Genomic DNA, 27,761 nt, shown 5'->3' with positions numbered 1-27,761 from the left:
ACGCCCCCTATCATAGGCTTGAGCGGTACTCAATTCTCAACACTTAATAGTGCTGGCATCAATGATCCCGAAGGACCAGAAACTATAACAACACTGAAGTGAAGTTAGGGGCACTTTTTACAGCTGCCACACGGCACTTGACACCTGTTGTTGTCAAAAATTCACTATTCACAAAAATCTGTTATTTAGTGCCTTAAATAAGCACAATTTGACAGATATTTGCTTAATATAAAATGTTAAGCAGTTAACGGTTTGTGAAAAACTATATATTTATCAACTGTTCTAAATGCTTTTCCACATTACTATGTTCCTTTGAAACTTCTTTGCTCATCTTTAGAACTACAAATTTAATATGAAAAGTATCTATGAACTAAAAAGCTAAGACTGTACTTTTTCAACTTCTCTCATGATGTTAAATTTGTGGTACATAAGACTGTTGTTTCCTGTGCTTCCCTTACACTAGGCTCTTTATTAAGCATTGTAAGATACGTTTATGTCACTTTAAAAATAAAAATGAGAATTTCATTCTGTAAAATTTTCTTTCTTAATTATCTACTTATATGTGCAAAGTCGGATGAACCGCATTGTTCAAAATATGATTTTGAAGAGAAAGTGTTAGAGAAAATGGTTCGCATGGAATTTCAAATGGAGCGAATGAAATCTGAAATAGCACAAAAAGCGACAAGCGTTGAACTGCAAATTTTAAAAGGTAAAGCTAATTAGTAATATAAATTTTAGTTCATTCAATCACAAACCAATACTATGTAGCTCATAGTTTATGTGTAAACATATTTTAAGTGGCATGATGCCAATCCAAGTATAATGGTCAGTGAACAGGTTAATACAAAAATAACTTGACATTTTGTCAATATTATGTTTGATTGTTAACTTTACCATGAAAAAATAATTAGTATTTCACGAGTCCAACGGAAATTTTTTATAATATAGCGTTCAGAATATATTAGTTAAGCTCAATTCGTAATAAGAGTGGGCAGTCTTTTAATGATTTAAGTAATTCTATTAATCTCGAATCATACGTATAAAAAATTACCATAATCACTTGTTGATCAATCACAATTATATTAGCAAATCTTTTGAATATGTATAACTTAACTCAACTTGACATTTAAAAATTAGCAGTGTCACTTTTATTCATTACCTGTGGCCGTTTGACTTATTGAAGTTTCCAAAACATGATTAACGTGTTCTGAAATTTCAATAACCGTATTCTCCAAAGCGACCTAAACTGTCAATTTCTGTAAATGTACGAGTATTGTTTTCTTTTAATTTTTTTTTAAAAGTTTACACGGCTTTTTTCTGAATATTGTTCTTAAAATCTCGTATGTGTTACTGCTATTTAGTTGTAAATTACAAGCATAATAACCTGATAAACAACATATCAATAATTTAAAATTTAAAAAAGCCGCCGTCTTCGTTAGTAAAGCTCCATTGTTATAGCGGCATTGTCGAATGTTTTAATTATTGATAGAAGTGCAAAACATTGACGTAATCATGTTTTTATCAACCTTTAGGTAATTTATATGAATACAGGTGGTAAGTAAAAACAGGAGTGGTCAATATTACAGCACCTTTGTTATATCGTAAAGCGTAAAGTTCGTTATTTTTAGACGTGTTTTTCATCATCATTATTATGTAGTCGCCAGTTCAACAACTGTATCTTCGAAATTAGATACTTAAATATTTAAATGTAGCGACCCGTTATATTTTGTTCATGTTTCGTTACATTAAAGTTACACAGTTCAATTTTTAAGGTTTTTTACTTTTAATCATCTTTATTTTCAAATTATTCAATATATCAAAATTATTTTTATGCTCAAACAATTTTCGATGTTACTTCAACACATTTTTTTTTCAAACTATAAAAATTCAATATTACGTCCAAAGTAAATCTTAACAAAATGTAAACATCTAAAACTTGATGATAATACTAAAATTATGATATGACACTGCCCAGTAAAAATCTCTCTCGCGATTATCGACAATAGATACTTGTACCAAGAAAGACAAGACACCTTGCCACAATTGGCGCATTGAGTTAAAATACATAGTATTGAAAAGTTGATATATGACACAGTTTCATTTTGCAGTGTTTGTTATAAGGGTGACCATGGAAACACGCTCCGCCGTAAATAAATTTCAACAAAATTTTGTTTTTGCAAACAAGCAATAAATAAAATTAGATGCATAACTCGTTATTTATATTTTAATGAAGATTTGGTCAAATGTTGATGGCCAATTAACAATTCGTCGAAGTGTACACTCATTTAATAACTTTTATTTATGTCTATGTCATCGACATATCATTTTGTAAACCTTACTAATGATCTTATTTCAGAACAGACTTTGACACCAACTGTGGTATTCAAGGCAAGACTAAATGCTAACACTGCCGCTCCTGGAGGTCAAGTTATAGTGTTTCCTGTAGTACTCTTCAATGAAGGAAATGCTTACAACAGTGAGATAGGGAAATTTACGGCCACAACAAACGGAACATATCTATTTACTACAGATATATGTGTATACAATTCTAAATATTTGTACGTGGATATAATGGTTGATGGTGTAGCATACACTAAAAAGTACATTCATGACAACGATAATGTCGACTGTCATACAGCTGACACTGTCGCTGTATTAAAAGCTGGACAGAGCGTGTGGGTTCAGCCGTCTAGTAGTCCCTCTGGTAATATTATTTACCATTCTTCAAACATTTGGAACACATTTTCCGGAGTGTTGCTCCATAAATAAATACATTGTTTACTGCTTATGATTGAACACGAGTTGTAATATAATTATTTAATACATTTGTATTATCAAACATGTTGATGAAAAATAATTCTGTGTAAAGCTATTAAACCGTTTTATTCATGAACTAGTTTAAAGACGTTATATATTACTTACTTGGTATAATTATGTAAACACAATGTCACAATGTTTCATTACCGAGTTATCTAACTAATGGTAAATAAAGGATCAGGTATATTAACATCATTGTACTCAACATGAAGATATATTTGGACAAGTTTTCATGTAGCCAGATAAACTATGAACACACAACGGTTCCAAACCAGAACTTAAATGAAAACAGTATATGCAACTCGGATTTTATTTGCAAGTGAATATTTCCATGAAAAGTATCGATTCGGACACAAAAGCAAATCCTTTTTGTTTTATATGTTTGTTTTTTAACAAAGATAAAGGTCATATTTAGTATATAATATTTTGTTTTAAATATTGTTTTTTAACAAAGATAAAGGTCATATTTAGGTTTATTACATTTTGTTTTATATGCATGTTTTTAACAAAGATATAAAGGTCATATTTAGTATAAAATATTTTGTTTTATATGTTTGTTTTTTTAACAAAGATAAAGGTCATATTTAGGTTTATTACATTTTGTTTTATATGTATGTTTAAAGATAAAGGTCGTATTTAGTATATAACATTTTGATTGATATGTTTTGTTTAACAAAGATAATGGCCATATTTAGTATACATCATTTTGTGTTATATGTTTGTTTTTTAACAAAGATAAAGGTCATATTAAGATATAAAACATTTTGTTTTATATGCATGTTTTTTAACAAAGATAAAGGTCATATTTAGTATACATCATTTTGTGTTATATGTTTGTTTTTTAACAAATATAAAGGTCGTATTTACTATGTAACAGTTTATTTCAAATGTATGTTTTTTTATAAAAGATAAAGTTTATATTTTATGATACTTTCTTTTTTCGTTCTTAAATTAGAATAACGTTTCAATAAACAATCTTTTTTGATAACTGTTGATTTATAATGTAAAAATTATTATTTACTATTCTTTTTTTCTATGTTTTTGTTCACACTGAACTTTGGATTTGTATAGGGTATAATCATTGTTTTAACATGTTTAATGCTGAAAGTGACATTATGCCCATCTAAAGGTATATAGTGAATGAACAGGTGAGAGTCCAAATATATTTTAATTTTGCCATAATTCCTTTTGATTTAATAATTTACTTCGCATAGACACTAAATAACCCCTGTATCCAAACGAAATTTCTGTAAATATCATTTAGAATTTACTTGTAACGTTCAGTTTATAAAAAGAGTGGGACAGTCTTTTTATATTTAAGGCAGATTTTAAATTTTATCCTTAACATATTCCAATATAAAATATTTGTCAAACACCATTTAAATAGTCAATCTTTTGAAATGTAAAGTCAATTTAGCTCATCTTGACTATGAAAATATGAGCATAATGTCACTTGAATAAAACTTTGTATTCTTATTCATATATTTAGTTTCAGATGTATGTTGTTTCCAAAAATAAAGGTCATATTTAGTATATAATAGTTTGTTTTTCGTATGTGTGTTTATATCAAAGATTAAAGTCATAAACAAAAACCATATTTGGTAAAACATTTAGCTTTATTTGTACTTATAGACCCATTACAAGGCTTAACAGCAGTTTTATCAATTCATAATATATTTAAGTATAATGTGCCTAAAAAATAGGACGTAAGATTCGTCCAATCTTTTAAAATGTCTAACCTATGGTATAGCTGCCTTATTGCACATGCCCAAACATTAGACAATTGAAATAAAACAAAAACAACTTCACACATTTAAAATGAGATAAGTCTTTTAACATCTCTATGCCCAAAGAAATCCATATAAACCATCACAGTTAACTTCCTTATTTCTAAGAACAGTAATAACAAATTCTGTACTGGCGTTACAAACATTGGCAAATATCTACTGCACTTAGCATTAACATTGCCGCATATTTCGCTTTTTTTTTCTATTCACATATAGCAGACCACAACAAAATGTCAGATTTGATTTTCATATCTTCACATTCACTGAATGAACTACGACCCAATGCACTTTGTTAGTCGAATATTCTCGGAGCAGCCAAGTTAAGTTGAAATTGGTCCTGTTGAAATATGCACGAGGTGGTACGACTAGTTCTAGAAGATGATTCTGATTTAGCCAATTCTGTCAGTATTCCAAGCTAAAAATAGAATAAAATAAAATGTCACTTATGGATCAAATCGAAATTGTAGAAAGTATAATTATGGTAAACCAGCATTGTTCATGTAATTAAACCATATGTATGCAAAGGCATTCTCTATGTCACCTGTATGCCATAGCTTTCTGAAAAGTATAACGGCCCACAAGATTGTTACGTATTGAGTCAGACCTATACTGCAAAGGTTATTATTATTGTAAATACAGACAAAAAACAACATTATTTTGAGGGACACAAATTCAGTATCACATACCCTAGATGGCGTCCTCATTGCTCTCCTTACAATGTCAACATTCTGTATGTGTTGAGGATCCTCTGATGCCTGAAACATACAATAAAGTATATAATATATTTGGGAATGCTAAATATAAAATTGTAAATCAAACATTTAGTGAATGATGATAATGCAGTTAATATAGAATAGGAACATAAGAACATCCTGCTATGCTGAACATCTGAAAATATAGGAGAATATATCAACATTCTGTAAATGATTAGACTTCCTGAAATTCAGGTTTTACTGGTCGAAGAAGCCATTGGTAGTGCTTTTGTGAATTAGTTTACGCATAAGCAGGCACCTGAATAGAACCACCGATGTTCTGTAAGCTAATTGGATAACTTCCTAGTATGACAGTATCCAAAGTCCCTGACGGGATTCGGCCATCAGCCATGAGGGCCAAGTGTTTTGAAGTTAACAACCTTAACCGCTCAGCAATGATGGCCTTGACTTAAAGAATAGAATAATAACATTTTGTTAATGCTGATGACTTCCTCTGGGATCTAAAATACACAAAAGTGCATTAATAAGAATATCATATAAATGCAGAAGAGCCGCTGATAGTTGGAATAAATTATAATTTAGCAAACAATCTTACTGCATATGCTTTTCAATTCTCTGAATAACATAATAACAGAATAATATACCAATAATAATATGCTGAAAATTGATGCATATGAAAATCGGATGATGATGTATGGAACATACATGAGAATGGAAAAGTAAAACAAAAAGCTTACTGTATAACCAAATGTGTTTAGCCTTTGTCACCAGTATAGAGGCTGGTCAGACTGCATGTAAGTTGGTAGCTCACTATTTGTGTTTAATTCAATTTTTTTTTTGATTCCAAAGCCCCTAAAACTTTAAATGAACTGTTTCAAGTTCAAAGCCGCCAAATCCATTTAAAAACAATTTAAAGGTGATATATATGCAAATAGTCATTCATTAAGTGTAACATGAAAACACTGTTTAAATGAAGCTAAGATTTGATTAAATGTATCACACAATAATACTATTTGTAAAACTCGTTCATGTGTGTTTCACATGATGTCATATAAGAAAACATTATAGTGACCTTGACTTTAGATATGAAAAATCTATTATAATGGTTGTAGAATACGAAAGTACCAAATGCCAACCTGTTGATAATTAGTCTGATTTGTATAAATATTGTACATCAGTGGGCATATTAAAATGGTTGTCAGACATACGTATTTTTCAATCATAATTGTATGAAACAGACTTAATTTTCTTTTGAATGTCAAATGTATACATTCGTTGTACATTATCGAAGATTACACTCTTAGTTATTTTTCATCTGAAATCACGTGATATAACTACTTTTAATCCGTATTTACTCCGATGTTATTATAGATAATAGAAGAGGACGTTCCGATTGTACTAGTATTTAATAAGAAATTAAGGTTGAACTTAGTAAAAATTCACATCATTTTTTATAGCTTTTTTACTGTATAAGTTGTCAGATTTTATTTTTGAAATCATGGTAATGTGCAGGAACATTGCATTATGTACAATGTAGTTCAATGTTATATAGAATAATAATTGATATATGCCAAGACTAATTGAAAGTTGCCGATCATTCATATATTAAAATGTAAGTTGGACGATATTCGTCAATGGTTGCCATTGTGGCGACTTTTCATGCCAATTCATCAACATATTAACGTAGTGAGAGAAATAATTGCTGTAAGAGTGAAATACACAGAAATCCGATTAAATATATAGCTACTCTTTGCCGATGTAAATCAACATCTGTTTCTTTGCTTAAATACTTTCGCCTGCAATTTCCTATATTGAACCGCCCCTGCAGAGTTAGTTTCTTTAGTTTATGCTAACTAAGTATGACTGGAGGAAAATCTTTTCAATGAAATGTCCTGTAATTGAAATATCTGAAATATATTTTAATTTTAATGAAAATAACATCAAGTATTGAATGTAAGAGATAACGACATGAATAATGCCAAACTTAAAATTTGTCACGTTTCCCTATTGTATTCTAGGTTGATTTTATTTCCTTTTTGAAACAAAGTTTAAGTGGTTTTTTTTTTATTTCATCATGATAGTTACCACGAGATATAAAACACTTTTTGCACTTTGAGCATACTTCATATATTGTACGCATTTATATACCCCCTGATTTTTTGAATTTTAAATTTTACCCCCACCCCCTTTTTCAAAGGTAAGAGGTAAATACCCTTAAAGAAAGATAAAAGTGGGAACACTAATAATCAACGTAATTATCTCTTTAAAAAAAGATCTTACTGTTGATAACTGCAATATTTAGTAATACATAAAATTACAGTAGCAAACAAAAACACCTTAATTTTATGAGTACTTGGTCCATAAAATATTCTAAAAGTACGAATTTTTTGAACGGTAGAGAATATTTAAGCCGCGTCACGACAAAACTAACGTAATGCTTTTGCGACCAGCATGGATCAAGACCAGCCCGCGCATGAGCTTACAAACCCTATTACAAGTAGAGAAACTGATAGCGATCAGCATGGATCCTGATCAGACTGCGCGGATGCAAACGCATTACGTTGGTTTTGTCGTGACGCGGCTCATTTTTTTTAACAGTTTTATTTTCTGAACGATTCTCTTTCAATTTCCAACCTTTATAATTATTAATTAAATAGTTAAGTTTATTCCTTTTCTAACATAGAATCATGCTTTAATGATAACAGAATTCTCTCTTACCATAAGTCTACAGTCGTTATTTAACGTAAAATAAAAGAATAGCGACATGACATGTGATATATTTATAGAAGTATATCCGTTATTTCCGTAATCAATAAAATAAGAAGTAGAAATATTTTATTTTTCTATAGTTATAAGTGTTGAACATATTATATTTTACGTACTTAGATAAAAAAATGAAATGAATAACAATAAAAACTTGCTGTGGATGTAGGCATTGGTTTGCTACCGTGTATGAATCCCAGCCGTATGATTACATCTGCGATTGTTTCTAAATTCAAAATTTTATCATTTAATGTTGATACTGCCTTAGCCGGTATTAAGGGACATGGACAGTAGCTTGCACTTGACAGTACTTCCATGAACAGGCTCAATTAGACCTAGTCTGAAACATTTTCAATTTTGTCGATTTTGGTGTTCTTTAGGAACTCTAACACTCCAATTGTGCTGCGAAGACATGACACATAGTCTACTAAATATTCTAAACGAATTCAAATGAATATAATATGAATTGAAAGTTACTATTTAAAATACATTTAAATGTTAATTGATAACTACTAGATAAAATATGAAAATGCATTCCACTCTGACGCAATCGCCAAACTGCAGATGAGACGTTTTGTTGTATAATTATACAGTTAACAAACTTAAATCAAGCGCGTTAAATGAAACTAAATATGCACATATTCGACAAAGGTATCATCAGAGCATACCTGTGAACTAATAACCAGCTACGTAATTGATAGTCTATTAACATTCGATTGAATTAAGTAAAACTGATATTTTGTAGGTAGCATGTTGAATTTCATGATCGATAGTTTATGCATATTTGTGAAGATGTATCTTATTTTTAATTTCAAATTTGCACAGGAAGTTGGAAAGATATTGTTATGATTTTCATTTCTTTCTTAGACGAAAAGTCCGTGCTGTAAGATATAAATGCTACAAATATTCCGTCTTATAAATGTCCTTACATTAAGTTGCATCTATTAGATATCATCTATTTAAAAGCCTTACGACTTACCCTCTTATCCATCTATTCATCATTTTTCTGTAAACAATTGTTTTGTTTTATTCAGCATTTCATTTTTTATTTGTTCCTAAAGACGTTAACATGGTTTAAACATACAGTCATGCATTGTTCTCAGTTCGTTCTCAAATTATCGTGCGTTAGCAGCACGTCTCTAGAGTCATGATTTGCTTTATTTAACTTCCAAACACTTAAAATATTATCATGTATCAAGTATGATCTTATTTTTATGTTATTCTAATTATAAGCGAATCAAAAGTAGAAAGAGGATGGAGATATGTAACAAATTAGAACAACCAAGTTTTACTTACAGCTTTACAGCTTTTTTTATTTCTTACTTTATTTTTATTTATTTATTTTTATGTTGTTTTTTGTTTTTTTGTTTTTGTTTTTTTTTTTTTGGGGGGGGGGGGGGAGGGGGTTCTGAGAAAAATGAAATGTAATGAAAAACGATCCATGGGAAAAAAAACTTTTTTTCTTGGCAGAATTTCATATGTTTACAATTAATATGAAGTTAGGGCGTAAATGTTCGTGAGATATTCAATATATCATGATAAACTTATCCTGTTTTCCTATAATATCAGTACAAAGCAGATTTCCTCCATTTTGAGGGAGGGAAGTTTAATAAGTAAATATCCTGAAATACTACCATAACTGTATCAATAAATTCTCAACTTTAAGGCTATTATAATCATGACAAACTAATGGATTTAAGGTTATTGGCGACGTATTGCGAATGATAACAATAGATGCTATCAACCCGACCACAAACCTCATCCCTACCAATGCTTACAAAGATTCGAAAAGGTACAGATTAACTCATTTCGTCCATGGAGTCTTTTATGATTTTTATACGCCAATTGCAGAATCACATTTTTGCCCATGCAGGTTTCGTAAATCTCATTTCGCCCATATATCGTTCTTAAATCTCATTCACTCATAACATTTTTTGTAAAATATCATTTCTCCAATACAGTTTCGTACACACAGTTTTCGAAAATTTCATTTCACCGATGCAGTCTCCGATTTCTGAGGCATTATGTGCCTAACGTAAAGAAGTTAATGGATTGTGAATAACTATAAATTTCTTAACAGTTTTAAATGCATTTTCACATATCTATGTTCCTATAAAACTTCATTTGCTTATCTTTAGAACTACAAATTTAATATGAAAAGCACTTATGAACAAATGGTTGTACTTTTTAAACTTCCCTCAAGATGTTAAATTTGTGGTACATAAGACTGATGTTTCCAGTGCTTCCCTCATACTAGGCCCTCTTCCTTTAATTTAAACTTCTTCGCATTGTTAGATACGTTTGTGTCACTTTGGACATAAAAATGAGAATTTCATTCTGTAAAATTTTCTTTCTGAATTACCTACTAACATGTGCAAAGTCGGAGGAACCACACTGTTCAAAATATGATTTCGAAGAGAAAGTTTTAGAGAAAATGGTTCGCATGGAATTTCAAATGGAGAGAATGAAATCTGAAATGGAACAAACAGTGAAAATTGTTGACCGTAAACTGAATGAAATGGTTGAAAAACAGGAGAAGCATACATTAAGCATTAAAACAACACAGGAAAAGTTTGGTGAGACAGTCGAAGCACTACAAAACAAAACGTCAGAGATTATTGAGACAAAATTAAAAGACTTGCAAATTTTAAAAGGAAAATCTTTTAATAAAATAAATTTTAGTTCATTCGAATGACTGTTCAATCACCTACCATTGCTATGTAGTTCATAGTTAATGTCTACACATATATGACTCTGTACCTATGACTATTCTACTAATTGGAGTATGAAAAAGATAATCTATGTCTTCTTAAACTTCAAAAATTGTCTTCTCAAAAATGATCAAAGCTGTCAATCTCTGTAAATCTATTTTTAAATTGACATTTTATCTACGTGTTCTTAAAATGTCTCTGCTATTTGACAATAAGGATCAAAGCAGAGTAACATTTAAAATATCAATATTTTTAAAAGTAAACTAAAAAATAAAAAGATTGATTTATACGTACAGGTGATTGACTTAAACCTAAAGGAATGTTGATTTATAATATAAGTTATTAAAAAGGATAAAGAACTGTTTCTTGAGTAAAAGCATACAAATACGTGTCGTCCGTCTCCGAACATTCCCTTAGATTTTATTAATTTTTTTGTTTGTGTAAGTGTGGCGGGGGGGGGGGAGCGTTCTACAATAACAGTATAAGGGCAATATTTATTTTACTAACCAGCTTTACAAAAAGGAATAACTTAGGTGTATATTAATTAAGGCACTGACGGGCACCTTAGTAGAACCACAGACGTTCCGTCAGATTTTCTTACATGAAAGAATTCGATCCTAGCGCAAATCAAACATAAAACGGTGAAGGGAAAGTGGTTTTAAGTCAACGACCTTAATCACTCGGCACCGTACGCCCTATGACTAAAATGACTTGATGTCAAGGCAAGACAAGTGATAGTGCTGTGTATAATGATAACGTAACATAGTATAGACATTGCAAAGAATATAACATGGCAGAGGCTCGAATAATATGATTTTATTTAACTTGTACAATAAATTTTTATGAAATATGATTAATTTTACCTTAAATTAAATAACAGCGAAAATAATACACAGCATCATCTCTTGTCCTTCCTTGGCGTCATGCTTTTGTACTAATGTTGTAATTATTAAAACGAAAATTAAACATAAACCACGGAACAGTGTAATAGATAGAGTATTGAGTGAGTGTAAGTTCAATACTGAATGAATTGAACGAGACGTATAAAATTATAATATATCAATATTATGAATAGCAACAAGTTCAATAAATTCATTAATGAACTTACAAGAATTTTATATTCTATTTATCACATACCAAAAATTTGATATTCTATGTATCACATATCAGAAATAACCACCGTTTAAAGTTAAAAAAATATCACTTTCATTGACGCCCCTATAGTATTACGCGCCTTTAGTATTACGCTAACATTAGATTTAAGTCTTAAGGCAAATGTCGTCAGCTCAAAATATATTCACGTCTGTGCAATATCATTTTCACGGAGTCGCTATAGCGGCACGGATATATGAGAAAACGAAATTTGACGAGAAGTTATTAATTTTGTGTAATGTACAAACATAGCGTGCTAAAGTAAGCGTTACACTATAAAAGACGCGTAAATGGGAAAAAATGCCAGAACCTCGCTCAATATGAGTTTTATCAACTCGTTCAAAAGATTTAGTTTTTAATATTCACTTCAACGAGTGTCTAATTGGCGATTTTACAAATTATAATATTTTGCGAGATAGTTTATAAATAAATCTACATAAAGATGGTATTGAACACGATAACATTCAAATAAAAGAAAACTATGTATTTGCATTCAAAATCATTCACGCGAAACGGCACTTGCGAATATAGTTAAAACACTTACGTTACTCAAGCACGACATGGTGATGGTCGTATTTAGTATAAATGCGTTCTTAATTGGTTGTCTTTTATGTAAAATATCGTACTTTCCAAGAATGAGCTGCACAGAATGCCCTCAATCTGTCGGAAAAATATTTATGTTATCATGTATTTATCTATATTGTTAGGTAATTTGTGCGAATATAGATTATAAATAGAAACACGAGTGGTCAATAACCTCAAGGCCCCCTCGTTATATCGGACTCGGACCTGTTTAGCCCAGTCGCTTATTCCTTATTTCAGCGAAGTTAGGCGTGTTATTCATCATAATCATTATATACATGTAGTCTTCAATTTCCACAACAGTATCTTCTAATTTAAGTACATAATAATAAAGATTCTTGTTCAAATAAAGAATAGGTAAATTGCTATGATTGTCGTATCGACTGAAATTCATAAAACATTAGTATTGAAAACAAAATCATATAAGTATATGATAAAACGTTTCATTTTGCAGTTTTTGTTTGAAGGGTGACCATGTAAACCCGCTCCGTTAAGCTTGTTCTTGTTCACGTTAGAAAATTACAATTACAAGTTTTGTTTTACATACAAGCAATAAATGAAATTAGACGCATAGCTTGATATTCATTTTTTAATCCAGATGGGATAAAATGTAGGTGGCCAATTAGCAATTCGGCAAAGTGTGCACACATTCAATACCATCTATTAATGTGTCTTTCATTACCATATCATTTTGTAAAACTTACTTATGGTGTTATTTCAGATCAGATTGTGACACCAACTGTAGCATTCAAGGCTAGACTAAACGTTGCCACTGCCGCTCCTGTTGGTCAAGCTATAGTGTTTCCTAGAGTACTCTTTAATGAAGGAGATGTCTATAGCAGTCAGACTGGAAAATTTACGGCCGCAACAAACGGAACATATCTATTTAACATAGCATTATGTGTGCACGGGAGCAAATATTTGCACGTGGATATAATGGTTGATGGTGTAGCATATACTAGGACAATCATTAAAGACACCGATAATGTCCACTGTCATACAGCTGACACTGTCGCCGTGTTAAAAACTGGACAGAACGTGTGGGTTCAGCCGTCTATTAGTGCCTCTGGTAATGTAATTTACCAGGCTTCAACCATTTGGAACACATTTTCCGGAGTTTTGATCCATAAATAAACACATTATTTCCTGCATATGATTTCACACAAGTTGTTATACAATTATTAATAATTGTCAAACACGTTGATGAAACAAATGCAAACTGTTTCTGTGGATAGCTATTAAATCTTTTTCATTCATGAACTAGTTTAAAGACATTTGATATTACTTACTTGGTATAATTATGTAAATACAATGTCACAATGTTTCATTACCGAGTTATCTAACTAATGGTAAATAAAGGATCCGCCCCCCCCCCCCCCCCCCCCCCCCCCCCCCCCCCCCCCCCCCCCCCCCCCCCCCCCCCCCCCCCCCCCCCCCCCCCCCCCCCCCTGTTAATTAACATCATTGTACTCAACATGAAGATATATTTGGACGAGTTTTCATGTAGCCAGATAAACTATGAACACACAACGGTTCCAAACCAGAACTTAAATGAAAACAGTATATGCAACTCGGATTTTATTTGCAAGTGAATATTTCCATGAAAAGTATCGATTCGGACACAAAAGCAAATACTTTTTGTTTTCTATGTTTGTTTTTTAACAAAGATAAAGGTCATATTTAGAATATAACATTTTGTTTTAAATATTGTTTTTTAACAAAGATAAAGGTCATATTTAGTATATAATATTTTGTTTTACATGTTTGTTTTTTAACAAAGATAAAGGTCATATTTAGGTTTATTTCATTTTGTTTTATATGCATGTTTTTTAACAAAGATAAAGGTCATATTTAGTATAATACATCATTTTGTGTTATATGTTTGTTTTTTAACAAAGATTAAGGTCGTATTTACTATGTAACAGTTTGTTTCAAAAGTTTTTTATTAAAGATAAAGTTCATATTTTATGATACTTTCTTTTTTCGTTCTTAAATTAGAATAACGTCGCATTAAACAATCTCTTTTGATAACTGTACGATTTATAATGTAAAAATTATTATTTACTATTCTTTTTCTTTCTATGTTTTTGTTCACACTAAACTTTGGATTTGTATAGGGTATAAACATTGTTTTAACCTGTTTAATGCTGAATGAAACTTTGTATTCTTATTCATATATTTAGTTTCAAATGTATGTTGTTTCCAAAAATAAAGGTCATATTTACTTTATAATAGTTCGATTTTCGTATGTGTGTTTATATCAAAGATTAAGCTCATAAACAAAAGTCATATTTAGTAATTTGTACTTATAGACCCATTACAAGGCTTAACAAGCATTTTTATCAATTCATAATATATTTAAGTATAATGTGCCTAAAAGATAGGACGTAAGATTCGTCTAATCTTTTAAAATGTCTAACCTATGTAATAGCTGTCTTATTGCACATACCTAAACATTAGACAATTGAAATTAAAACAACAACAACTCTATGCCCAATGAATTCCATATATACTATCAGAGTAAACTCCCTTATCTCTAAGAACAGAAGTAATACTGAAATGGCGTAATTGCAAATATTTACTGCATTGAGTATTAACATTGCCGCATATTTCGCTTTTTTTCTATACCTCAACGAAAACTCAGATTCGATTTTCTGATCGCTACATTCACTAAATGAACGGTGATCTGGAACAGCCAGGTTTAGTTGAAATTGGTCCTGATGAAATATGCACGGCATGGTACGACTAGTTCCAGAAGACAATTCTGATTTAGCTAATTCTGTCAGTATTCCAAGCTAAAAGTAAATACAATAAAGTTTAGAGTGTTTATGCTTTAAATCAAAATGGTAGGAAGTATAATTATGGCAAGACCAGCATTGTTAATGTAATTGAAACTTATGTCTGCAAAAGTCTTCTTTACTTCACCTGCATGCAATGGCTTTCTGAAATATATATCAACCTACAAGATCGTTAAGTATTGAGCCAAGGTCATATGATGAGAGACCTTTACAGAAAGGCATCAGATGCCTTTTTGTGCATTATTTCAGATAGAAAAGCCAATGGAGTGAAACATTAAAGTAGCTAACTTGACATATTCCGAACATAAAGGATTTTAAACTCACTGGTGGGATTTGAATCAACAGTGTTAAGGGAAAAGTGAATTATGGTCACCATCTCTATTTCACATACTAGTATTATAAAACCAGACAAAAAAACAACATAATTTTGAGGGACACAAATCCAGCATCACATACCCTAGATGGCTTCCTCATTGCTCTTCTTACAATATCAACATTCTGTATGTGTTGATGTGTTGAGTATCATTTGATGCGTGAAACATACAATATAGTTTCTATGTTTTAAATGCCAAACTATAAAATAATATATCAAACATTTAGTAAATGATGAGCATACAGTTAATATAGAATAAACACAAAAACCTTTTGCTATGATGAACATTATTAAAGAAATAAAAGAATAAATCAACATTCTGTTAATACTTAGACTACCTAAAATTATAGTTTGGAACATAACTTGCATATAATTCTTCATTTTGATTGAGTTTGGTCAGTATGTCAAGTTTGACAATAATAAATTTCTATACATTTGTTTGTACAACCTTTTTTCTTTTGCTATATGTTTTTTCATATTTGAAAAGACGATTATCTATGGACATATGTCTCACATATTTGGTAGAAAGATATCTGAATGGTCATTAGGTTAGGGATCAGCGGATGAAGATCAGCAGACATTTTGACAAGAAATCTCACGACAATTTTTTATTGTAAGAGAAATCTTACGATAAAACTCCTTTTCACGAAATATCTTAAGAAAATCTAAAAAAAAGGTGTTCCCTTTCGTAAGTGTAATTATTTATCTTAATAGTAAAATATCACATATCTTTTATCTTAACAGTACTAAAACAAACATAAAATTGAAGGACAAATGTAAAATATTTATGCAAACAGTATGTTATAAATGAAACAAATTAAGTAAAATATATTTTTCAATGTAAATATTGTGACGTCAAAATTTGATGACATCATAATGGAGAGTTTTATAAATAGTTTATATGTGAACTCTGTTTCTGGAAGCCTAAAATTTTTTAGAACTAATGTTTTATGCCATTCGTGGGTAAGATTTCACTGCCAACATGTAGATTATGTATTAGATAAAGTTCAATTGGTAATTTCCATATTTTTATTCTACATCATCACAAGTCATAGCAATTACTTGCAAACTTATATGTTTCACAATTGTAAAATGTCAAGAATCTGTCAAGTTATATAACTGTGTTTACATTTATTTTGCCAATAAAATCAAACAAACAGAAGTAAGCAATATAACAGTATATGTGATAATTCGAGCTTATTGTATTGATATTACATATTTATTAATGGATTGCATATTCAAAGCAACAATTTTATTACCTCCTCCATGACTGTATGAATTAGGTTGCTGACATTGAACCATTTTTCACTCACTGCTGTGAATTCTGACCCTAACATGAACTTCAAATACATACTTGTAAGAATGTTTTCCACTAATTCTTGAAATCACACATACGTCACCAATTTACTTAATAAATCACTGTTTTTTTATGTAAAACCCTTTATGACTTAAAACCTACCCACACAGACAAAAAGAACATTTTTGGCCATCTTAAAGCTGCATGCCTCCATATGAGCCAAAATATTTTAAGAAAATCTTGAGATATTTATTTTAAGATTTTAAGAAAGGTATCTGAATTCAATATTCATGTAATAATTAACATGTTAAATGTGATTAAAGACTGATCTTCCAGTATTTATCTGAATATTTTTACTCTGTGACTAATAAAGCAAGGTTGTTTCTTTGTGCATATTTGGACCTCTTTGGTATTTAAAGTGCCGATTGCAATGTGTAAATTAAGTTCAAAAATCTTACAAAATATTACTTTCAAATGCATTTTCAAACATTTCATGAACATAGGCATGAACTTGGAGGCGAGCTACTTTAATGTCAATATGACATGAAACGTTAGTCATCGCTGATATGTTTTCTACAATTTGCGAATTTCTTTTAGTTGAATTCTTTAGAAATTTGATCAGTATTTGTAAGGATTATGTATGATTTGAATCTTCATTTCAAAAACAAACAAAAACAGCTCAGACGAAAATTCCAGGCATGTTCTGCCTACCAATCGTAAAATATCCTACGGCCTTCCGTTAATAGTGTATTCCCAACTAGCTGTTTATAAGCGAAGAACATGAAAAACTCATTAAATGCAAACATATTAAACTTTGTAATTTACTCGTAATATCAACAATTTTTAAACGTGTTCTCACGCTCGAGCTTGTCAACGATTACCCTTCATATCTTAGTTGTTTTTTTTTTCTCGTCTTTTTCCTATCAACTTGATGGCATGTTTTTTTTTCTCAGTCATATGGTATCGGAGTAGCCGGCGGTATTAAAGCATCACGACTACAGATTTACGAAGATTCCAAACTCGAGTATCAAATAAAGTGATTTCAAAGCTTCATATATGCACTTACCAATCTAATGTTGTTTTCTTTAAATGTAATTTTATCAATCAGCTAAGACAAATTAGAAACGGGTAGCAAACAAAAAGGTAGAAACGGGGTATGCAATCAAAATGGTAGAAACGGGTTATGAATAAGAAATTAAAATTGAGGCAAGAAACGGGATATGAATAAAAAAGTAAAAACGGGGTAGCAAACAAAAAGTTAGAAACTGGGTATCAATAAAAATGCAGAAACAAGGTAGGAAACAAAAGGTAAAAACGGGATTGCAATCAAAAAGGTAGAAATGGGATATGCATCAAAAAAGAAGAAATGAGGTAGCAAACAAAAAGGTAGAAACGGGGTATGAATTAAAAAGTAGAAACAAGGTAGCAATCAAAAGGTAGAGACGGGGTACGCATCAAAAAAGTAGAGAGGAGGTAGCAAACAAAAAGTAGGAATGGGGTATGCATCAAAAAAGTAGAAACGGGGTAGCATACAAAAAGGTAGAAACGGGGTATGAATAACAAAAAGTAGAATTCGGGTAGCAATCAAAAAGGTAAAAACAGGGTATGAATAATAAAATGTAGAATTTAGGTAGCAAACAAAAAGATAGAAACGGGATATGCATCAAAATGGTAGAAAGGAGGTAGCCAAAACAAGGTTGAAACGGGGTATGAAACAAAAACAGTAGAAACGGGATAGTAATGTGTAATTAAATTGAAGTAGGAGCCAAGTAATAGCAATAGTAAACTAGAAGTAGTTACTGTAGTTAATATTGTAGATCTATTTTCGAGTATCTAATAAAGTGACTTTATCTTGTCTGAAGCACTTATCAATATAATAATGATATTTAACATAATACATAAGGTTTAAACAGTACTTGCTTTCATTTCTAAAAAAAGAACAGACGTACGTAAATTGTTCAAGGTTTAACTGTACTTGCTTTCATTTCTTACAAAGAAAAAAACAACAAAAATAACAGACATACGGAAAATGTGCCGTGAGAAACGCTGTAATTTATGTGTTGGCTGATTTATGTTTCAGGATATTTGTTTTTTTTACAATTAAGATTCCGGTATACAAAGTCTTAAAGGCCGTAAACATCCGTGATATATTCATTAAATATTAAGCATGATTTGCATATCCTGTTATTCTATCATTTTATCTGTAATTGAGAGCAGATTGCCAGTATTTAGAGGGTAGTTAAAAAAGTAAGTATCCTTAGATACTAACCCTTATTCTGGCCTTCCCATCTGGAAAGCGACAAATATGATTATTGGCAATCAAGAATGTGTTCCGAAAGTTACCAATACGTAGATGATATCAACTCGGCAAACTTCGATGCTTCCTGTTTCTGAGATCTCGAATAAATCTCATAAATCTCTACAACTGTTCCTGGTCATATCAACGCTCATGTGATATAAAAAAAAACACAAACAAGGTTTATTAAAGTAAGACATAATTATGCTATTTCTTTTTAGAAATCAAAAGATGTAATGACTGGGGAACTGTCATTTTGCGAGCGCCCGAAGCCGAGTTGTTTAGGCCCTTTACTTCTAAGCACTTGCCCGTAACCGTGAATTTTGCCGTGAAATGAAGCTATCTAGTTAACACACGAAACGTTGGTTCTTACTGGGTTCCTGTTTGTGCCAGAAATAATGACCGGAAGGGATGCCTGATGTTCCTCCACCAGTAAAGCTGGAAAGTCGCCAAATGACCAATACTGTGATGGTAAAATGTAAAACTTTTTTGCCCATTCGCTCGCCCATTCAACCTTAATTTATCTCGGCATTTGCAGTCTTTATAAATATCATTCTGGCCATGCACATACCATGAATATCTTTTATTCCATGCAACCTTCGTAAATTTCAATTTGACACGTTGTCTTCGTGAATTGCTTTTGCCTTATTAGATATAATTGTGCTCACGAAGTTTTGTATGAAGAAAATATTTCGCCTGTGCAGTCTTAGAATTTCGTCTACATAATCTTCATGAATGTCAATTTTCTCATGCAGGCTTCGTGAATAATATAACACGTCAATATCACTTTGCTTGATAAGTTTTAATGAACTTCACTTCGGCCCTGCATTCTTCGAATTTATAACCCTCTCTATCTTGGTTACATCAATAGGAAAATCTCGGATATTTGCCTTAATATGCGCTTTTTCCAGACAAAAGTATCAATATACATTTACAAATTATTTGCGTAAACCATCGTACATGTACGTTTAAAACTGCATGCCTTAATCCAAATCCATTTTTAAAATAATCTTTAGCAAGTGGAATCAATGGTAAAACTTTCTATTGCATTTTGTAGGATAAGCCTGATGAAAAAATATTCACAGATGTTTTCTATATCAGTGCTTTGAATAGAAAAGTAAGACATATTTTTGCTTAAAGCATATAATGCCTCAAAAACTGTTTATTTTTTATATCTTGTTTCAGTTTCCAAAAAGGTACTAATTTTCTATATACAAGATCTATCTTTTGTACCTTTAGCTCTATTGGCAATTGGCATAATTATAGTAGATTAGTATTTTGCATGGAAGTCAAAATACTACTTTGTTTATATTTCCTACCTTTACGATACATAACTTTATGTTCAATGCTAATTTTCGCTGTTCAATATCTAACGTGCTCTTATTCCATCTTTAAAACATTATTTAACTCAAGTTTGACATTTATAAAGAATAAGGAAAACATTGATTTCTGAGGCATATTGTTTTAAAATAAAATGTAATGTAGTAAATAAATTGTGAATAACTATAAATTTATCAAATGTTTTAAATGCTTTTTCCACATAACTATGTTCCTATTCAACCTTGTTTACTTATATTTTAGATCGACAAATTTAATGCCGCCTATATGACTGAAATACTGTTGGGAAAAGGCGTAAAATGAAACAAACAAACAAACAAAACAAATAATATGAAAAGCACTTATGAACTAATAAGCTGAGACTGTACTTTTTAAACTTCCCTCGTGTTGTCAAATTTGTGGTATATAAAACTGTTGTTCCCTGTGCTTCCCTCATACTAGGCCCTCATCCTGTTTATCTAAACTTGTTCGTATTGTAAGATACGCTTGTGACACTTTGGACATAAAAATGAGAATTTCATTTTGTAAAGTTTTCTTTTTGAGTTACCTACTGACATATGCAAAGTCAGAGGAACTGCACTGTTCAAAATATGATTTTGAAGAGAAAGTGTTAGAGAAAATGGTTCGCATAGAATTTCAAATGGAGAGAATGAAATCTGAAATGGAACAAACAGTGAAAAGTGTTGATCGTAAACTGAATGAAATGGATGAAAAAGAGGCAAAACTTTCGTATACCATTAAAACAACACAGGAAGTGTTAAGTGAGAAAATGGAAGCACTACAAAACAAAACCGTGGAAAGTGTTGACCTGAAACTGAATGAAATGGATGAAAAAGAGGCAAAAAGTTCGAATACAATTAAAACAACGCAGGAAAAGTTAAGTGAGAAAATTGAAGCACTACAAAACAAAACGACAGAGGTAATTGACACAAAATTAAAGGAACTGCAAATTCTTAAAGGTAAATCTAAATAGTCATATAAATTTTAGTTTATTCACATTATTGTTCAAGGAATAACCAATGCTTTGTAGTTCGTAGTTCAGGTCTTCACATATTCAATTTTACCTAATTGAAATATTCAAAACTTAATAAATGTTGATATTTCAATAACCGCCTTATCAAAAACGATATAGCATGTCAATCTCTGAAACTGTCTTTGACTTTTAATTTTCATTTCTTTCAGCTTATGTGTCCTTTTATTTTAATATTGTTTTTTAAAAAACAATTATTTGGTATAATTGTTACTGCTATTTGGTTACAAAACAGAGTAGCCTGTATCAGACATCGTATCATCATTTTAAAAGATACACACAGATAAAAAGAAACGATTGATTTATACGTGCCTAGATGTACATATGAACGCGAATGTAGATAAGTGATCCAAATGATTAAGAAACTGTTGCTTTATTAAAATAAATACAAATACGTGACGTCTGTTTTCTTACATTCCCATTTTTATTACATTTTTCGGGAGGGGGGAGGATGAGCGTTGCACCAACACTTGATTATTTCAACGTTAGACTATTAAAACGTGAACATGGTAAAATGCTAGAAGCTCGCACAATATTATATTATTTACTCGTTTAATAAGTTCAGTTTTTAATATAAACATCAACGAGTGTCTAATTGGCCATTTTTTATAATATAATATTTTACAATCTAAAGAAATGATTATTTCAGTATTGTACACAATTATGTATCAATCAAATAAAAGGAAATACATTATGTATTGCATTCAAAATTATCCATGCAGGGCGGCACGTTCGTAAATAAATAATAAACTTAAGTTCCTCGTGAACGGCATGGTAGTTGTCTTATTTAATGTGAATACGTTCTTTGTTGATTTTCATTTATGAAAAATATCTAACATTCCATTAATGAGCTGCTTAAAATTCACTCAATCCGTCGGATTATCCGTGCCGGCGTCTTGGTTATTAAACCTTCAATGTAGCTGCACTATGTTTAATTTATTGATAGAAGTACAAAACATTAGCGTAATCATGTTTTTATCAACCTATTAGGTAATTGATGCGAATAAAGCTTGTAAATAAGAATACTACATGTACTAGTGTCTAACCTTACGCAAAAATTCCCAAAGTTCGTGTATTGTCGCTTTTCCCTTATTTTCGGGAACTTAGGTGTGTTATTTAACATAATTATTCTGTAGTCGCTAGTTCCACCACGTTTTCTTTAAAATTAGATACAAAGTTGCATAAATACTTGTACAAATAAGGACAAATAAGGTGTCTTGCTATTATTGTCGAATCGAGTTGAAATACAAAGTGTACATTCATTCAATTTGTTCTGTTTATGTCTCTTTCATAGACATATCATTTTGTTAACCTTACTAATGATGCTATTTCAGATCAGATTGTGACACCAACTGTGGCATTCAAGGCAAGACTAGATACTAACACTGCCGCTCCTGTAGGTCAAATTATAGTGTTTCCTGTAGTACTCTTCAATAAAGGAGACGCCTACAGCACTCAGACTGGAAAATTTACGGCCACAACAAATGGAACATATCTTTTTACTGTAGCACTTTGTGTGCATAATATGAAATATTTGCATGTTGATATAATGGTTGATGGTGTAGCATACACTAGGACATACATTCATGACAACGATTATGTCGACTGTCACACAACTGACACTGTCGCTGTGTTAAAAGCTGGACAGAACGTGTGGGTTCAGCCGTCTGGTAGTGCCTCTGGTTCTATAATTCGCCATTCTTCATTCGCATGGAACACATTTTCCGGAGTTTTGCTCCATAAATAAATACATTATTTACTGCTTATGATTTTACACTTGTTGTTATATAATTATGAAATATTATCAAACAAGTTGATGAAAAATAATTCTGTGGATAGCTTTTAAACCTTTTTTTATTCATGAACTTGTTTAAAGACATTTGATATTACTTACTTGTTATAATTATGTAAATACAATGTTACAATGTTTCATCATGTGTTATCTCACTAATGGTAAATAAAGGATCAGGTTAATTAACATAATTGTTCTCTACATGAAGATATATTTGGACAAGTTTTCATGTAGCCAGATAAACTATGAACACACAACGGTTCCAAACCAGAACTTAAATGACAACAGTATAATTATGCAACTCGGATTTTATTTGCAGGTGAATATTTCCGTGAAAGTATCGATTCGAACACAAAAGCAAATCCTTTTTGTTTGATATGTTTGTTTTTTTTAACAAAGATAAAGGTCATATTTAGAATATAACATTTTGTTTTATATGTTTTGTTTTTTTAACAAATATAAAGGTCATATTTAGGTATATTACATTTTCTTTTACATGCATGTTTTATAACAAAGATAAAGGTCATATTTAGTAAACAACATTTTGTTTTATATCTTTGTTTTTAACAAAGATAAAGGTAATATTTAGTATATAACACTTTGTTTTATGTGCATGTTTTTTAGCAAAGATAAAGGTCGAATTTACTATGTAACAGTTTGTTTCAAATGTATGTTTTTATGAAAGATAAAGGTCATATTTTATGATACTTTCTTTTTTCGTTCTTAAATTAGAATAACGTTTCATTAAACAATTTCTTCTGATAACTGTACGATTTATAATGTAAAAAATATTATTTACTATTCTTTTTTCTATGTTTTTGTTCAAACTGAACTTTGGATTTGTATAGGGTATAATCATTGTTTTAACATGTTTAATGCTGATTAAAACTTTGTATTCTTATTCATATATTTAGTTTTCAATGTATGTTGTTTCCAAAAATAAAGGTCATATTTAGTTTATAATAAAAAATATAGTTTGTTTTTCGTATGTGTGTTTATATCAAAGATTAAGGTCATAAACAAAAGTCATATTTGGTAAAACAATTAACTTTATTTGTACTTACCATTACAAGGCTTAACAAGCAGTTTTATCAATTCATAATATATATTAAATGTATAATATGCCTAAAAGATAGGACGTAAGATTCGTCCAATCTTTTAAAATGCCTAACCTATGTTATAGCTGCCTTATTGCACATGCCCTAACATTAGACAATTGAAATAAAACAAAAACAACTTCACACATTTAAAATGAGATAAGTCTTTTAACAACTCTATGCCCAAAGAAGTCCATATATACCATCACAGTTAACTTCCTTATCTCTAAGAACAGTAGTAACAAATACTGTACTGGCGTTACAAACATAGGCAAATATCTACTGCACTTAGCATTAACATTGTCGCATATTTCGTTATTTTCTATTGACATACAGCAGACCTCAACGAAATCTCAGATTTGATTTTCTTCTCTCTACATTCACAAAATGTACTGTGTATGACCCAATTCACTTTGTAAGTCAAATATTCTTCCAGGTTTAGTTGAAATTATTCCAGTTTAAATATGCATGACGTGGTACGACTAGTTCTAGCAGACGACTCTGAATTTGTTAACTCTGTCAGTATTCCATGCTTGAATGAAATGAGAAAAACAAACATAGAATAACGGATGGTGTTGTAAATATAAACAGGATGATACTTTGTTACTTTTTTGTACATTATATATATATATATAAACAAACCTTCGTAAGATATCATCCAATTATTCAAGTTTGCTATATCGATAAGTTAGTTGCGTTTTTTTTCTTTCTTTCGGGGCAGTGCATAATACAGTTGCTGCCCCTTTCCTAAGGAGACCCGGGTTCTTTACATTTCCGGTGCAGAACAAATTTTTCTCGATACCTCGTGGTCAAACTGGGCATACGAGAAAACAACAATATAACAAAACATTTAGTAAATTGAAACCATGACATTGCAATGAGCATATGTACATTAGACAAACAAAAAACTACAATAGAATTAATACAATTGCATTTTAGAATGGAAGAATTCGTTATATAGTATTAAGAATAAAAACAATGATAGTATATTATATATGAGACATGAGAGAAATTTCAGTAAGGTGCCGCTACTTTATAATTTTAAATCGGTAAATAAAATATTAAAGAAATAAGCTCATACACTTTTGTTAATGGTATTCGATATAAAATTTTAAAACTGTAGACTTCAGTTTCTGTCAATCATACAAGCGAGGAAGGTACATCTTTTTTGTACAAATCATTATTTTCTTGGAAAATAATAGCCAGAAAATAAACATCCCTTTTACATGAAGCTTTAGTACATGATGCAAAATTATACTTTGAATGTTATGGTAAACTAGTTTATAATTTATTTGAAGGAAACAATGTTGTAAACATGTACAAATGTTAAATAAATGTACAAGAATGATTTGTATTTACCTATATAATGCAAGTCTAATAATATTTTATCACCAGTTGTCGTTTCTGTGTAGTGAAGGGGAGGTAACCTCTGTAAGACGGCAACAGAAAACGACTCGATTAACAACCGTTTGAAGTTATCATTCAAGTTTGCCATACTGCTGGGTTAGTTGAGTTTTTTTTCAAGAGTAGTGAGTTTTACAGTTGTTGCCTAATTCCAAAAGGGACTAGTGTTTTTACATGCCTGTGCAGAACACCAATAGATATATGGGACCTCCGTTTCTAAAAAAAAAAACATTTTGTCAGCGGACTAACGGGATATCGAACCAGTACACTCTTGATTATTTGGCCAGTGAAATAAAACTGTAGCAGGGATCCGTAACAAACCAAATCATTAGACAATGATCTGCCATATGATATTTGATATAATGATTTGGTTCACAATGAAATTCTTGTGTCACTTTTTATTTTTAAAGGCCCATTATACCAGAAATGCTTTTATTTTTATTTTTCAAAAGTTTTGTAATTTTGTTGTTTTTTTTTTTTGTATCCAAAAAATTACTCATTGATCAATTATCTGAACCATCTGTTCCTTTTTGGCAATAAGTGCAGTAATAGAGAATTAACACTTTAAATTGAAGTCAAAATCACATTCATCGCTACTTTCTCAAGGTAACAAGCATCTAACATACTCTTAAACCATTCCTTAAACATTTTAAAATTCATGTTTGCCTTGGCATTTGATTCAGTTTCAAAAAAGCTTTTCTTTTGATTGTAAGTGTTTGGCTGTATGATAAGACTGAAATGTAATTTATCGTCGGCAAATTATTTCTTGTTTTTGTTTGTTTAATGTACAGATAAATTTATTTTTTCGGGAAGTTGATAAGTTCTCGTTATGATTCGGTTTTATTCCGTAAGCATATAGTTCAAACGGAAATTACAAACATCATATTCTGTCTAAAAACATATTTGCTAAATAAAGTCCGTCACAGCAGTCAGATTAACGTTTAGTTTCAGCTATTTCATATCATTCATTATATTTTAAGATGTTAAAACTCATTGCATGCCACAATAATAAATCGTGTAATAAAACTGTTACTTTTAAACAGGTTCCCACGCTCGGGCATAAAATAAATGGGTATTACAAATATTTCTCTTCTCCAACGAGTGGCATATCGGTGATTAATCTAGGAATTCTTATCCTAATATTTCATCTTTTCCCTTGTAAACTTCTTGTTTTCATTTAAGTCTTATCTTGCAAGGTTTAAATATACAGACACAATTTGTTCTCGCTGAGAAATAGATAACAGAGACAAGCAACTTCCTAACCAGTTAAGATACCAAACGTGCTTTCTAAACTTAAAACCTAGCAAGTAGCAAGTAAAAATGTTATCAATCAGAAATAAACATCAGTAAAGTAATACATTTTCTGAAAGCTTATATATTTGTCTATGGCTGCAGGTTGATACATTTACAGTTCATAAATGATACATCACTTTTTGAAAAGAACTACTTGTTAACTTTTGTGATAAATCTATGAATATGACTAAAAACTGGCTCAGTGGGTATGCTCTGTTACGTTTTCTTAGGTGAAAGGAATAGAATGTTACCAATATTTTACCAGTAACCAAAATAAATAATAATGCTAGATGTACCAGCAGTAATAATAGAATAAGAAGCAGCAGTAATAATAGTGGAAGTATCTGCAGTAATTACAGAAGAACAAGCAGTAGTAGTAACCGAAATAGAACTAGTATAAGTATTGAAAGAAGTAGTGAAAACAATAGAAGTAATAACAGTAGAAGCAGCAGTGGTTGCAACCCTAGCACAAGTAGCAGCAATAGAAAAAGTGGTAGCAATCATGTTCAATTTGTATG

At 30.7% G+C, this 27,761-nt stretch overlaps 2 protein-coding genes across 4 annotated transcripts in view; both read left to right on the top strand.

Annotated features, from left to right (window-relative positions):
* LOC132715077 (complement C1q tumor necrosis factor-related protein 2-like) overlaps nucleotides 1-13,882 on the top strand; it is a 41,306-nt gene extending 27,424 nt beyond the window's left edge. For 2 of the 3 annotated variants that reach the window (XM_060698051.1, XM_060698049.1), the window contains exon 2: nucleotides 13,247-13,882. In XM_060698051.1, the coding sequence (XP_060554034.1) occupies nucleotides 13,247-13,659 (413 nt within the window). In that variant the 3' untranslated portion in view covers nucleotides 13,660-13,882. Of the gene's footprint in view, nucleotides 1-476; nucleotides 710-13,246 lie in introns of those variants that run through there. The other variant, XM_060698052.1, reaches the window with a different exon arrangement.
* Nucleotides 13,883-21,041: 7,159 nt separating this feature from the next.
* LOC132715076 (heavy metal-binding protein HIP-like) lies at nucleotides 21,042-23,898 on the top strand. The gene is made up of 2 exons (XM_060698048.1): nucleotides 21,042-21,586; nucleotides 22,992-23,898. Exons 1-2 carry the CDS (start codon nucleotides 21,136-21,138, stop codon nucleotides 23,402-23,404), a joined length of 864 nt encoding a protein of 287 aa, XP_060554031.1. The 5' UTR covers nucleotides 21,042-21,135; the 3' UTR covers nucleotides 23,405-23,898.
* Nucleotides 23,899-27,761: the final 3,863 nt, after the last annotated feature.

The sequence above is a fragment of the Ruditapes philippinarum genome, unplaced genomic scaffold (genome assembly GCF_026571515.1).
Source record: "Ruditapes philippinarum isolate M1 unplaced genomic scaffold, ASM2657151v2 ctg1755_1_1_1_1, whole genome shotgun sequence".
In the NCBI taxonomy this organism is placed as follows: Eukaryota; Metazoa; Mollusca; class Bivalvia; order Venerida; family Veneridae; genus Ruditapes; species Ruditapes philippinarum.
Note: the sequence above shows the minus strand (reverse complement) of the source record. Positions and strands in the feature narration are given on the sequence as shown.